At 35.4% G+C, this 16,240-nt stretch overlaps 1 protein-coding gene across 5 annotated transcripts in view; it reads left to right on the plus strand.

Moving 5' to 3' along the window:
* Positions 1-16,240, plus strand: part of SLAIN2 (SLAIN motif family member 2) — a 119,867-nt gene that overhangs the window by 40,394 nt on the left and 63,233 nt on the right. For 4 of the 5 annotated variants that reach the window (XR_009564000.2, XR_009564001.2, XM_030880476.3 and 1 more), the window contains 4 exons: positions 1,058-1,219; positions 4,009-4,368; positions 6,111-6,248; positions 13,951-14,028. Coding sequence is in view for 3 of the 5 variants with exons in the window: in XM_030880476.3 (XP_030736336.1) it covers positions 1,058-1,219; positions 4,009-4,368; positions 6,111-6,248; positions 13,951-14,028 (738 nt within the window). In the remaining 2 variants the exon portion in view is untranslated. The remainder of the gene's footprint in view (positions 1-1,057; positions 1,220-4,008; positions 4,369-6,110; positions 6,249-13,950; positions 14,029-16,240) is intronic. The other variant, XM_030880475.3, reaches the window with a different exon arrangement.

A 16,240-nucleotide genomic window follows, 5' to 3' on the forward strand; every position in this document is an offset into this window, starting at 1 on the left:
ACTTGCTACTTATTTCACCCATGACTGTTGTACTAAAAAGGTTGTATTTGTTTAATATAGAGAATTTTATTCAGGCACTATTTGAGACTGACCTTATAGTACTTTTCCTATCATGTGCACTATGCTCTTCTTGACAACATAAACTGTTTCGTATTCTTCTTGCTCTTTTTATGTGCCGTTCGTGTTGGAGCTGGCTCTTATGGTGAAGAATTCTGGAAAACAAGTTTCAAATAAATCTGTATTAGAAATATTAGTGACAGTCCTGGGATTTTTAAAATTCTTCATTAGAAGTTGATGATCTGATGAAAGCATTTCCTTAGGAACAAATTAGAGTCTTTTGGATATGTATATGCTTTATTCCTCTGACCTGTCTTCTATCCCCCTTTTGGTTTAGTGATAAAATGAGTTTTTTCATCCAGTCATTTTCTTCATCCCATCTTTGTGCTTCACTAGTTAACTTCAGAGAACTCCTTGGATCCCCATTACTAGTTTAGGGAAGGAATTTTGTAAACATGGCATAATGTAGGAGAAATGAGTGTAGTGTTCTTTTTTTGGTTTGTTCCTAAATCTCTAAGGAGTCCTGATTTTCCTCAAATTATAGCATTCTTGTTTAGGAAAAGTAGGTGCTTTATTCAAGGGAAACGATGGTGGTATTTGCTAGTGACTGAATTTGGGAGGAGAAAACACATCTTAAATTCATCTATTTATAGAGTAGTTTCATTGGCTACCTTGTAATAGTTGAAATCCTATAGCATGTATTATTGAACATTAATTACTTGCCAGGTACTGTTTTGAAAACTTAATTGTTTCATAAGAATATAGATAAGTTATAGCTATAAGAAAATGTGTTTTGTATTTGTCATTATCTATGAAGGAGTCTCTGTAGCCCTCTTTATACTTAATCAGGACAATTTTTAATTTTAACATTTGGGAATTTTATAAACAGAAAAGGCAGAATAACAATGAACTGAATCCAAAGATATAATATCAAGTTAATTGCAACAGATGTTTATTCAACTTTTGTTTCACTGAAGTTTGAATCATTTTCTTTTTTAAGGTAATTTGAAAAGTTCGTCAGACAGAAATCCTCCACTCAGTCCTCAATCCTCTATAGACAGTGAATTAAGTGCTTCAGAATTAGATGAAGATTCAATTGGATCCAATTATAAGCTAAATGATGTAACTGATGTGCAGATTCTAGCTCGGATGCAGGAAGAAAGTAAGTATTTTAATTGTTAAAGTTGTGGTCTTTCATTACTGTACAATTTTGTTGTTGTTATTAAATATGCCAAAGTGTTGTGGAATAATAACGTAGTAAGAATAGAAATGTTGAAATTTCAGAGGCTTTTTCAACAAGTGGACTGGTTTGTTCATTAACTTGTTTTTAGAATCCATAGTATGTAGAGCAGTTTGCTGTGTGAGGAGCAAAGAAAAACGGGCTATGCTCTGCTTCTGTGACTGGTAATCATACCCTGCATGTTACTCTACACTGTAACTCTGTAGTTATTACTCGGTTGCTCTGTGTTTTCTTAGTGTAGACCAGAGTTTCTCAACTGTTCTTTCATTATTGCCTCCCCAAGGAGCCGATTTAGACATTTTTCCCCCTTTTTACCCACCCCCACTCCCGTTAAATTTTAATACCGTTGATATACTGTATATCTCTTTTTGTACTGTAAGGGCCACAAACTATTATGATATCGAAGATTTTTTTCACATCCCCCAAATCATTTTTTTTCTCCTTGGGGGCAAATTTTCTTTCTTAGAATGTTTGGTGTAGTCTGTAAAAAAGACCTTCATGGGAAAATCGGGATTGTGACATTAAGTTAAATGAAGCATGTGATGTTGCTTTGCAAAGTGGTCCTTGCAACTTTTTAGGTCACATATACCTTTGAGAATCTGATAAAAGTGTTGTCCCCTGTCATTCCCAAAATATGCATACGCACAAAATTTTTCATACTATTTCAAGGGCTCATTAGTGCCCTCTCATCTGAATGTAAGATGTTGGTGATAGTATTATTCTTGCCTGTATATTTTATTGTATGATGCCATAGGCTTAACTGTGAAGGAAGCAGTCTCTCTAACCTTCATAATGAAAAGATCCTTGAAACACAGATTTCAGAGTCTTGACAGTTGGCTGAGGTAATGGAGCAATGCTATAGTTTAGTTCAAAATTTTTCTGTTTAGGTCCTTTCTTTTATGTAAATATGTAGTAAGTTTTATCAAGCTATAACATTTATTAAGAAACTGCAATGTTTCTCACTCTGCTAATTCTTGTCTCATTTTCACACATCTTCCCTTAGAAAGATAGAAAGCTTTGGTGCTTGTTTTATCTATCTTTAGCCCTAGAAACTAATAACATTTTACCCTTTTCTTCTGTAACTTTGTGTATGTAACTCCTCACTGGGAGTATGGTATTGTCAGCTAGTGAGGGGTTACTTATTATCATGGATGTGAAAAAAGAATAAAGAATGCTGTGTAACTACCAGTTAGAATAAACTCACTCATTTCTTCTTTGAATCCTGACTTTTTAGACTGCAGTATTTTGTTAGAAATTCAACCAGCTATTTGCTGTAGTTTTCATATTGTGTGTTGGTAATGCATAATAGAAATTTTAGTCTTACTTGAAAAATCCTTTCTAAGCTATTCACACGCACAAATATTTCTTTTCCTGGTGAATTTTTTAAAAAATAAAACAAAAAATGCTGAAAATGTGTATGATTCCTCCTTGAAAACACCAGCTTTTTTTTTTTTTTTTTTTTTTTTTTTTTTTTTAAGAGAGAATGATTTTCCTTTTTACAACATTGTTTCTCCCATTCTTTGGTAACAAAAATGAAGAGTAACAGATTTGGGCGTTTGCCTGGTTAAGCTCCCTCATTTTTAAAATGAGAAACACACAATCCCATAGTGGTTGTGACTTCCCTAAGACCCCCTTGTTAATGGAGAACCTGCATTGGGATCTGGATTTTTCTTTTTTAAAACACCGCTCTTCTCACTGGTCTGTCATCTTTTGCTAGGTGACTTTAGTGCCATGTTTGCTATAACATGACACTAAGTAATTTGTTGGTTACTACAGTGGTCCCCAAACCTGACCAAAGGGCTAGACGGGCCCTAGGAATCTAGTTTTACAGGTACCTTGGTGTGATTCTCATCCACTACTTTGGGGAACCATGTTGATATCACTTTCTGTGAATGAATATATAACTTAAAAGTTTGATAATTCTCTAGAACAGATCTTTTGGGCTAAACTGCCAATAATTAGCAGGACTTCCTCAAAATGTTATCTAAATTCCATACATTTTTTCAATTGTAATTTTTTTTCTCGTTGAATATCTATCAGCATTTGTTTTTATTCTAGAAGGTTTTATACTATTTGAAGGGCTCCTAAGGTTGCTTGGGTATTTCTGGAGGTATCAATATAATTAAGGGACTCCTTTGAAAATTCTTACTTGATGGCTTAGAATTTATCTTGTTTTATTGAAGTCTCTTAGGTTATGAAACAACTGAAATTATGTTTGTGTCCAAGTATTGAATTCCTAAGAGTGGGATAGAAGTTTCCTTCATCATCTTCTTGAGTAAGATTAATGCAAGGATTCAGTATCCAGGGAGTATATTTACTCACTGATGTATTCTTTACACTGGTTGGGCAGTAATTGTTTTCCTTCAGTATTCCTTTAACGTTAATCTCAAATTTGGATTACTGTCTTTTGGAGTAGAAATATTTTTAAATTTATTCTATTTTTAATATAGATTTCAGATTCAAGAAGAAATGTTGAAATTGGGCAAAAATTTATGAATTTCATTTAATTTAAAAATAGCCTTTTAGATGTGGTATATGCATCCTTATGTGTGGGAAAGTCTAAGGTGAATCAAGTGAAAGGGAGTTTTCCTTTACACGTTATACCCTATTTGAATTTCTCAATGATAATCTTTTGCTTTTAAACCTTAAAAAATATTTAAATGTTTAAAAATAAAACTAAAGAAATAAAATAACACATTCATTATTGTCAGGTCTCCGGCAAGAATATGCAGCCACCGCGTCTCGGCGCAGTTCTGGTTCATCTTGCAATTCTACAAGACGGGGTACTTTTAGTGATCAGGAACTTGATGCACAAAGTTTAGATGATGAAGATGACAATATGCATCATGCAGTATACCCTGCTGTTAACAGGTTTTCACCATCACCACGCAATTCACCTCGACCATCACCTAAGCAGTCACCCCGAAATTCACCTCGTTCTCGATCTCCTGCTCGGGGAATAGAATATAGTAGAGTGTCCCCACAGCCTATGATTAGCCGCTTACAGCAACCTCGCCTTTCCCTTCAAGGCCATCCCACAGATTTACAGACAACCAGTGTTAAAAATGAAGGTAACTATAATGTCTGGAAAAACTTTGTCCTTCAGGGCTTCCCTGGTGGCCCAGTGGTTGAGAGTCCGCCTGCCGATGCTGCTGATGCAGGGGACGTGGGTTCATGCCGCGGTCTGGAAAGATCCCACGTGCCGCGGAGCGGCTGGGCCCGTTGAGCCATGGCCGCTGAGCCTGCGCGTCCGGAGCCTGTGCTCCGCAACGGGAGAGGCCACAACAGTGAGAGACACGCGTACCGCAAAAAAAAAAAAAAAAAAAATTTGTCCTTCATATTCCAGTATGAAAGTAACAGTTTTTACCAAGGTTCTGTATTTTAGAAAGTAGATCAACAATTTAGACAGTTTATTGTTTTATTAATACTGAGTCAGGGACTTCCCTGGTGGCACAGTGGTTAAGAATCCGCCTGCCAATGGAGGGGACGTGGGTTTGCGCCCTGGTCTGGGAAGATCCCACATGCCATGGAGCAACTAAGCCCATGCGCCGCAACTACTGAGCCTGTGCTCTAGAGTCCCCGAGCCACAACTACTGAGCCTGCGAGCCACAGCTACTGAAGCCCACGAGCCTAGGGCCCGTGCTCCATCACAGGAGGAGCCACCACAATGAGAAGCCTGTGCACCGCAAGGAAGAGTAGCCCCCGCTTGCCGCAACTAGAAAAAGCCCACGCGCAGCAGCGAAGACCCAACACAGCCAAAAATAAATACAATAAAATAAATTTATTTAAAAAATACTGAGTCAATGCAAAAATAAAGGAAGAAGTGAATTTAATTTTGCTTGATTATGTTACTTTTGCTTTGTTATACTCATGAAGTGATCTGTGTATAGATTTTTTTTTTTAATTTATTTTTGGCTGCATTGGATCTTTGTTGCTCCGCGCAGGCTTTCTCTAGTTGTGGCGAGCGGGGGCTGCTCTTCGTTGCAGTGTGCGTGCTCCTCATTGTGGTGGCTTCTCTTGTTGAGGAGCATGGGCTCTAGGCACGTGGGCCTCAGTACTTGCAGCATATGGGCTCAGTAGTTGTGGCTCGAGGGCTCTAGAGCACAGACTCAGCAGTTGTGGCGCACGGGCTTAGTTGCTCTGTGGCATGTGGGATCTTCCCGGAACAGGGAATCAAACCCATGTCTCCTGCATTGGCAGGAGGATTCTTAACCACTGAGCCACCAAGGAAGTCCCTGTGTATAGATTTTGATTTAAGTAATTTATGGTTCTTTTTAACAGTTCTACCCATTTATAGAAACTGTATTGTTTATTTTTATAAGACATGTACTTCCTGTTAGCTCTTCTAAAATATGCATAACACTTAAATAAAGAATTTTATTTTTTTTTAATTTATTTATTTTATTTAATTTTTATTTTTGGCTGTGTTGGGTCTTTGTTGCTGTAGGCGGGCTTTCTCTAGTTGCGGCAAGCAGGGGCTACTCTTCGTTGCGCTACTCAGGCTTCTCATTGCGGTGGCTTCTCTTGTTGCAGAGCACGGGCTCTAGGTGCATGGGCTCAGTAGTTGTGTCTTGCAGGCTCTAGAGCACAGGCTCAGTAGTTGTGGGGCACAGGCTTAGTTGCTCCATGGCATGTGGGATCTTCCCAGACCAGGGCTCAAACCTGTGTTCCCTGCATTGGCAGGTGAATTCTTAACCACTGCACTACAGAGAGGCCCAAGAATTTGATTTTTGAATGTTAATTAACATTTTAATTTTCTTCATCGGAAAGAATGTTTTGATTTTTTCTTTTAATTAAATTTCTGTTGTCATAGAAAAACTAAGACGCAGTCTTCCAAACCTATCCCGAACATCCAGTACACAAGTTGACTCAGTGAAAAGCAGCAGAAGTGACTCAAATTTTCAAGTGCCAAATGGAGGAATACCTCGCATGCAACCTCAGGCTTCAGCCAGTAAGTATCTTTTATGTATCAGTTATTTAAAGATAAATGAAAATTGTAGATTTTAATTTTGTGCTGAATAGCTGTATTAAACTATAGTAAAATGTAGTGATTATCAATTGCTATAAGATGATCATAGCTATATTAAAATTTAAAATTTGTCCCTATGAAATACCCAATTGTATCAATACTTAAATCTGTATGAAACTGTGGTCTCTCTAGAATTCTAAAATAAGCATGTTCTAGCTGTTTAATGTATAAATATATATGCCTTAAAAATCTTATATTCTGCAATACTGCACATTAAAAATGACAGGATTTTGGGGGGAAATAGTCCTGAAGCAGACCACTTAAAACCCAAGGAGCTTTCTTACTAGAACATTAATAAAAACAATAATGATCCCATGAAAATAATAGCACAATTAAAGGCATGTTAAATTCTTAATAAATAAAATAAATACTCCGGCAAATGTAGAATTTCATTTTTAAAAAAAGTTGAAGGTAACCTGATGGAAAGGAACGTTGAGACCGTTGAATTAAGGAGACATATGCACCATAAACAAAGATCAGATAATCATGCAGAAGGAACTTCTAAGACAAAGTGGCCAAACTGAGCTAAGAAGTGATGTGGGAGTAGATGGCACTCTGTACTTTACAGAGAGACTAAAACAGAATTGAATACTTTCCAAAAAGTATTGTGTATTAAGTAGGGTAGATATGAGCATGCAGTCAAACCAGTTTTAAACAACTATCAGAGTTATTTCTACAATCTTAGAAATGCTCAATATGCATGCCTTCTATCCCACAGTTCACATCAGTTTTGTAGTTTGATTCATTCAGTTCCTTTGTAGCATGTTTACTGTCAGTGGTTGAAGTGGTCACTGTGATGTGTTCCTTCATTTCCTCAAAGCTGTGACAAAGAAGTGATACAGACATGAGGTTATTGACTGTCCATTTATAACTTGTGTATTGAGTAACACAACTTTGAAAGCATTCAACTCTTTTTAAATCCCCTTGCACTCTTCCTTGGCTCTATTGTGTTTAGCTGACTTTGTGTAGTTTGTATTAAGCTGCTGTTACTTGGTGGCTCAAAAATCCAGTCCAGAAAAAAATACATTTGAACCAAAATGACTTTTGTGATATATTGATAAATTTTCCCTATTTACAAATTGCATATAATATTATTTTTATTATAGAACTCACATTGTACGGTACCAAACATTCATAATTCTGTTTAATCCTCTGAACAATTCTATGAAATAGGTTCAATTACTAACACATTTTACATATTAGGAAATTGAAGCTTTGAAAGGTTACATAAGTTATCTATGATCATACCATACAGCTTATAAGTAGCAAGTTAGGATTCAGACCCATGTTGATCCTGATTGAAAGCCAAAGCCCATTTAGAGAGATTTGTCACACCAGTGGTTTAGTACTAAGACATAAAAATTATCCAGAAATATTATTTCTTTTTTTTTCTAAGATAAACTCTAAAATTTAAGGCGTTGTAGAAAACTGATACCTAGAGATTTGGGTACCTCATTTTTTTAGATGGAGGTGTGCAAAAACATGTTTTTATATCACATTAAATTTTAAACACACAGACCATGTGAACTGTGTGTTTAAGAGTGCCGTTATGGTACTCATGTGGTACTCATAAATGGTGTAGAAAATAGAGATTCACAAAATTTAAAAAATGAAAGTAAAGATACAGTTTGAACTCTAAGTTATTGCTGAAGTGGTGAGTGATAGGTTTTGTGCCTTTAAACCTGCAAATTAAGTTAATTTGATTTAATAATATCCTGTTTCTGGGGTTTTCTTCCCTCTTGGGAAGAGCAATCCACAGTGTTAATAAAACAGGAAAGAAACTTTTATATCGTTAAGAATATTAAGTAACAAAACTCATGTATATTATAAGCTACACTTCTACAGTCTATGCACAGATAATCCAAAACACCATTTTCACTTGGCTTTCAGAGGTGCTTTAATACTTAGTTTGAAATTGTTAAATTCTGAATTTCTCAAATCTTTCCATGACATATTTTCAGACAGCTTCCCAGCTCTTTGATGAAACCAGCTATATCTATATCCTTTTTACCTCATTCCATTATTGTCAGTACCAAATCTTTACTCAGATTTGTTCCCTCATGCCCTCATACATGCTGTTTGTTTATTTAAACTATTCTAGCATCTTAAAGCTGTATGGAAATGAAAAATAATTCTTTACAAAAAGAGAAGGAACAATAAAAGATTGAGAACCTAGGATAAAAATGTTAATAAAAAAAGAATATATTGACCATATCTTAAACTTTATGATAACTACTCACCTTCTCTAGTGGTAGAATTACCATTGTATAATCAACTGCTGATTCCCTAGAATTTTTTTTTCCTGTAGGTAAATTATTTTTTTCTTTTTCCCCAGAAGTGGATTATTAAGGAAAATACATAAAGAAACATAATGAGATTCTAATCACTAATTTACTTTTAAGTGGGATATATGTATACTGTTTCATAGTCGTATTTCAATATTTGAATAATGTATAGGCAGAAGAAAAAGTAAGGTACCATCCTATTTTAAAAATTGCATATACTTGTTTATTTTTATATATGTAGCTGAGTGAAGTTTATTTATGATGAAAATGTCACAAATATTTATTTTAGTATAGAATCACACTACTCACAAAAACGTATTTGGAAAGTAGTAAATCCAGAATATTGGCAGGTTAAAATTAATAAAGTTTATTTTATAAAAATATTTAAAACTTGAGAGTTCCTTGGAGGTCCAGTAATTAGGACTTGGGCTTTCACTGCCGTGGCCCCAGGTTCAGTCCCTGGTTGGGGAACTAAGATAACAGAAGCCGTGCGGCACGGCCCAAAAAAAAGAAAAAAAAATTTAAAACGTTTTGTTTAAAGTTAATATATTATAAAGCAAAATAAAGTGTTACCTATTTTTCTGAAAATTTTACGTATATCTTTGATACATAATATATATGTGTGTTTTAACTAGTGTGTGTATATAGGTGTACTGTTTTCATAATAGCCTTTTTATTTTGATATATAATTATGTACAGATATTACAATGGCAAGTTTTATATATGAATTAGCATTTTAAATATTTTATATAAACCAAGTTTATATATTTGCTGCATTTTATTTTCTTACAAGTATTTTTCCAGCTCTTAAGTGGTAAAGCTTTGGTTCTTACTTGCTGGTCTGCATGAACCTAACTTTGCAAGGTTGCTTTATTTCCACCTAAGGGACCACTTCTTTTGCCTTGTTACTATGCCAATCACTATTTTTATATGCTTATTTGCTATGGCTGCATTATTGTGGATGTTGGCATTCAAATATGAATATTATGAGAGTTCTAATATATTTTCATTTTGATAGCTATTACCAATTCTTGACTTTTATATTTGGAAAATATGAGTAACTTAAAAAGTTTAAGAAAACCAGAGCATTGCAGAGGTCATGGATACATGTAATTTTCTCAGATTCTCCAGTTAAAGGAAGGAATGTTTCTCATCGACAGTTTTTCAAAAGACTAGTGCTTGCTTTCTAAGACCACTGGAGCACAGGTTTAATAGAAAGTTTAATTTTCAGAAAAATATGGGAATTACTGGTTCAGAAATAAGAGAAGAGAGAAAAACCCAAGGCAATCTGCTGGTTTTATAAAAAGTAGTATGAGTTTACTTTCACATGTATTGTCCCATTTGAACCTCACAACATCTCATTTTTCATTTTTATAGAGAGGGAGAAAGATCCATATAAATTATATGTACAATGTCAAGTAACTAGAAAAGTGGCAAAACCAAGCCAAATTACTCCCTCTTCTCAACTCCTCCATGAGTCTCCTGATTTCCTCCCAATCATTGTTTGGATTACATCATGCTGACCTAATTTCAAATGAGGAGGCATCTTGGAAAATATTCTTGGATGACTCTACTGGAGCATGATTTGAGACTGAACTATAAATACTTTGTGAATTACCACAAGAGTAAAATAAGTCATTGTAATATTTATCCACTTGCTTGCTTACATTTAACTAAATGGAAGAATATATTTGAATAGGATACAGAGTATACTCCCAAAGAAGAGATGTATAGGATCAGTATTGTACTCTGGACCTCTCACTGAAGAGGAAGTGTCCAGGGCAGTTGTCAGCTTATACATAGGCCAGACTGCACTTAGGCTCATGGGGAAGGAATTCTCATCCAGATTTCACTTGTGACCAAAACACTAAAAGGTTACACTCAAATTTTATATAATTATGAAATATAAATTGAAATAAATAAGTCATGATAAATCTGTGTAATTGGCTAATGTACAAATGAGTGAGATACTTGTAGAACTCCTGTTTAAGGATAAGTAGTGTAATGATGTTGTCAGTTATCATGAAGAGATTTTATAAATGTAGTTTTTCTGACCTTTACTTCTGGAAATGTTGATTGAATACATCTGGGATGGGGACCCAGAATCTATTTTTTAGAAGTGTCTTAGCTGACTCTGGCATATTTAAGTTTGAGAACCACTCAATTGGACCTCAGCTGTGGAGGATCTCGAATATTTAGTTTGAATCTCTGGATTTTATCCAGTACTCAGTCACTTATGTGTTTCTTAATTATTCAACAGATATTTATTGGGTGTATATGTTCCAAGCACTGGGAATATAAATGTGAAAGAGACAGCTCATGCCCTCCAAAAGAGGAAGTGATAGGCAGGAAGTGATGTGGGAACAGGAGAGGCATTACACAGCAGGTATGAAGAGGTTTTCAGGAAAGGTATTGAAAGATGTCTCAGCCAACTCTGGAGGAGTTGTCACACGAGGAAAGGAAGTATAAGTTTTCCAAACAGTGGGACCAGTAATGAAGTCTTAAGAATGGCACCCTGATTATAGTGGTTTTGTTTGACTAAAGTGTGGGTCACAGGATGGTTAGTTGGTGCAGTGACCAAGGACGAGAGATGTAGGTAGGGGTTAGATTGTGGGAGCTTTTAAATATCATGTTGGGAATTCCCCGGCGGTCCAGTGGTTAAGACTGCACGCTTTCATTGCCGAGGGTGAGGGTTCGATCCCTGGTCAGGGAACTAAGATCCCACGAGCCGCGCGGTGCAGCCAAAAAAATAAATGAATCAAATAAATTTCATATTAAGGAGTTTAGATTTCATCTTATAAGCATGGCGAGCCATCATAGGCTTTTAATCAGGGTTACTTCTTAAGAAACTCAGTCTGGTAGCAATGTGGAGAATGGATTAAAGTTCTAGAAGGATTTGGAGACTTTCAGTTTAACTACTATAATTTATCTTTAAAAAGTGATTTTGGGGACTTCTCTGGCGGTCCAGTGGTTAGGACTTGACACTTTCACTGCCTGGGCCTGGGTTTGATCCCGGTTGGGGAACTAAGATCCCGCAAGCTGTGCGGACAAAATAAATAAATAAAAAGTGGTTTCGTCATTAGAAAACAGATCAAATTACGATTGATAATTCAGATTAAAATTTAGTTTTTGTTCTTATTTGAGTAACATTATGTGACTTTGTGGTATCTCATGAAGATCATTCATTTCATTCCATCTGTATCAGGCAAATTTAGAGTATACTGCCTGATCCTATTTGCTATAAACAGGATCCTATCTGATTCTTTGACTTATTGTTGGACAGTTTTCACTTGTCTGTAGATGCTGTTCTTGTGGCATCACCCATGAAACTTGAGGGATAAATAAGGTCCATTGGAGTTATTGTAGCTATTAATTTAAATAAGATCTTTCCAGGACAGTTGATTAGAGGTGATATGTTAAACCCTCGTTTAAAAAATTATAATAGTTAATAGATACTGTGGATTGCCAGTGTATGTACAGTTGGTTACCTTTTGCCCTCATTTACTCCACTCCAATCACCATGGCCTACTTCTGTTCTTCAAATATAGCAGGCACACTCCTACCTCAGGTCCTTACTGCTGCTTTTCCTTCCATATCGAATGCATTCCCCTGATATCTGTATGGCTCACTTCCTCTCTTCCTTCAGATCTTTGGGCAAATGTCATCTCAGGGAGATATTTCCTGATGACTCTATTTGTAATTGCAACTTAAATTTCCTACTTCTTGTCCCCCTTTCCTACTTAATATTCTCCTTAGCAGCTATCACCATCTTGCAGGCCATATATTTTACTCTTTGTTTATTGTTTCCCCTTCCCTAAAATCTTAGTTACATGAAAGTAGGAACTTTGTCTATCTAGCTGGATACTGAATCCATTGTTCCTAAAACAGTGCCTCTAATAAAGTAGATAATTACTTGAAAGAATGAAAGAAAGCAGGAATGAATGAATGAGTGAATGAATGAAAATATGAATGGTTGAAAGCATGTATGAATAAATATGTAAATGAAGAATATTCAATGACGATAGCATCCTATATTTCTGTGGGATAGATATGAGGTAATGCATTATAAAATCGGTGTTTTTTAGGTTTGGAGAATTTTTTGCTTGTCTGCCTGGCAATATATTTAACTTAAACTGGCATACAATATTGTTTAGCAGCAGTAATGTGTTGTAGTAAGTGTTACAGAAATTGAAATCAAATGCATTTGGTACTTTTTAAAAATGTTTACTATTAGACAGTGAGAAAATCCTATCAGCATTGATACGGTTAAGCAATAGAGGGAAAGAAAAATTCTCCTTAATTCTTTTTGGTGATATATCAAGTAATCCATTTATCAACCCAATGATTGTTTAAACTCTGGCCAGATTTATGGTTTGAGATCTCTTTTTGGGGGCGGGTTGGGGGCGTTGCATATAAATCCTAGAGGTATATGAAGTCTGACTTTCAAATGGGTAGAATGACATTTTAGAGCCACTTAAATAGGTGACTGCACTGGTACATGTGGGAATCATCAGTTCATTGGAGCCAAAGAGATTTAACTCCAGATGGCTCTGAACTGCTGCTTAAGTGCCGGTTATGAGAGTTTCGCTGCAGTTAATAGATTAGGAGTTCCAAAGAAAGCTTAGAACTCCTCATTGATCACTTTAAAAACCAGATGCTCTGACTCTTCCAAATCCCTCAACCCCAACACATACACACCCCTGCCCACCCCGTATGCATGTGTGCATAGTCCAGATATGTTGCTACCCAAAGTCTAAAGTGCAATTAGTTGAATTCTACGGCAAGATGATGTTGAACATATTAAAGCAACTAGATTGTTTACTCCCTTGAGGACCTGCCTGGTTCTGAGTTTTCTTCTCCTTTTTGAGTATGGGGATTACTATTTCATGTTAGGACAGTTCATCTAACAATAACTGCTTTGCCAAAGTCTGCTTTTTGCGCTGAACAAGTACTACGTTTATTTTTTTTTCTGTACTGTGTGCTTGCGTTCATCACTTTACTTATTAGCTTTGTATTCTTTGCATCCTGTAGCATGTTTGCTGGTGGTTTGTTTTCTCTTTGATATTTTGATTGGTTTACATATTATAGATTTTCTCATCTATAAGAAATAATTTTGGAAAGTATGCACTTTGCACTAAGGTTTCCATTCCCTTTCTTTTCCAACTTAATGCACTAAGCATCACTTTAAGATTCCTCTGCTTCTAGGATTCTAACATAGTTTCACCTTATCTGTTCCTTGATAAATTTTCAAGTTTGTATTAAAATATTCAAGTTTACAGAAGCTATAGTCTTTATCTTGTCCTTCCAGGCAAATATTACAGTTCCTTATTTTTCAACAGCTTCGCAAAGGCTGAAAAATTTGCCTCGTACTTCCCTCAAAGCCAAACAGTTGCTTCAAACTTCATCTACAAAAAGAGGTAACTACAGCCTCTTACTAAGTTTTAAATTTCAGCAAATGGTCAAGTTAGTTAAATCTTTTACCTTTTGGCATACTGAGTCAGTGATGTCTATAAGGCACATTTTAGTCTTTTTTTTTAATACTAAAATAATGTGTATTCATTCTCTGTTACTTGGATAAATCCAGAAGAAACTCATTTTCTACAGAGGTATGTATTGGGTTGCAATTCTAAAAGGAATAAGTGATATATAGCATTTAATATTAGAGAATTTATCATTTTTCTTACCTAAAACTGAAGGTTATTGTTTTAACTTTGTTAGGTAAACTAATAAATGCTTTAAAATGAACCAAATGCCAGACATTCTGTATGTTATGTTTTTTCTTCTGTCTTTGGTTTTTGGATTTTCTTATCTGTAGGATGAAAACAAGCATGTTTTCATATTAGAAATTGATTGACGTTAAAGCAGAGTTAACTGATGATGTTTGGAATATTCATGGAATGGTAGCTTTTGTAAGAACTGACAGCTGAAGAAATATATGAAGGTTGACATCAAAGTTATCATGTTGGTTTCAAGAGATTGGATGTATGGACAGCTAGGAAGAAGTAGAATTGGGAGAAACACTGTGGGATTAGATAGACCAGCAGTAATAAGAATGAATAGAAGCCTCAGAGGAAATGGTACAGAACAAATATAGGCAAGGAGGAAAAATATTTCCCCTATCCAGGACATGTAGATTTCCTGGTAGCTTCAGAACTCAATAAATAACAAAGATATATATAAGAAGGATAAAACACTAACAGGACATTATATGGAAAGAGGAGGCTTGGGATTTGATTTGTTGAAAAAATGATTTAGTTAATATGGTTATAAAAGTACTGAAATAGGTACTTTAGCAAGTTCACTAATGCAGATGTTTTAGCAATGATTTGGTGAATTAAGTATAATTTAAGGAAATAGTTTTAGATATTAGAATCCAAAGAAAAGAGAATAGTCAAATAGAAAAGTAGAATGTTGGAATGTTTGTGTTTTGGATGTCAGGGGCTGGTTATAGGCCTCCAGTAGGGGTCTGTTTTGGTGCCACTGTCAGAAATAATAACAGACTGAATAGATTACGCTCTTTTGATAGAGAAGAAGGTGATTTATTAAGGATCATTTTAGAAACGGTTCTTAAATTATTTGAGGACCTTAAACCTCTTTTTTGAGATTTCCAGATACTTTTGAGTACTTCTAGGTGTAGAAGGTAGGTGAAAACAGATGATTATAAAAGGATTGTAGTATCTATACCAGGGCAAGAGAGGATTTTAAGTTTATATAAATTTTATTTTTTGTATGCCTCTATAAGCTGCTTCATAATGTTTTTTGGCATTAGGTACGCTTATATAATTTAAAGATTTTACTTGAAGATTTTACGTTGCTATTTATTAGATCGAGAAGATCATAACTTCTGGCTGATTTTTTTTTGTGGGGGTGGGGGACGCCTGTGGAGGTTAAATTATTTTTTGTGATTCTGAACTACCAAACTGCCTGCCCTCTGTGATAAGATAACAGGAAAACCCAGTCTCATAATTCCTGGTACCTCTAGCTGTCTAGATGACATGGTAAAGAAAGAGAAGTTTGTGCGTGTGCATGTTTGATTTTTTTGTTCCTTTTTGTTTCATTTTGTTTAATCTCTCATTTATCTTAATCCAGACTCCCTTATTTTCTGGTCAGTACTGTGGCTTGGTGATGATCATTTTACACTATAAGTTCTAAACCAATTGAAAAAGGAACAATATATGATAGGATTTAAAATACTAGTTTAATTACTGGTAAAGCTGAGCTGGAGAATATCTCTTGGATCCAAGGTCAAAATGGATTTTCTAATTTACCCTCATGTCTAGACTTTGAGAGAGAGGAGTCTGCATTGGACTGTGGGATTCTCTGCTCTTGTAGGGATGTGAAGCAGACAGGATTCAGACACCACGTTTTCATAGGTACCTTTGCACATTAATCCCATCCAGTAGAGAAACATGGACTAGATAGTAAATTGCCACATAAATAAGTTGTTCCTCTTCCTGGGGATGAGCCTATAACATTTTCTAGAAAGCTGATTTACTTATTTTAAGGGCTCACAGAATCATGGGAAGAGGAAGAAGATGGTTTCCTTAACTATTGGAAAAATGGTCACTTTGATTTTAATTGCATTTAGTAGTAGCTGGAGTTTGAATATGGGAAGGGAAGTAAAACTGT

The sequence above is a fragment of the Globicephala melas genome, chromosome 5, assembly GCF_963455315.2.
Source record: "Globicephala melas chromosome 5, mGloMel1.2, whole genome shotgun sequence".
NCBI classification, from domain to species: Eukaryota; Metazoa; Chordata; class Mammalia; order Artiodactyla; family Delphinidae; genus Globicephala; species Globicephala melas.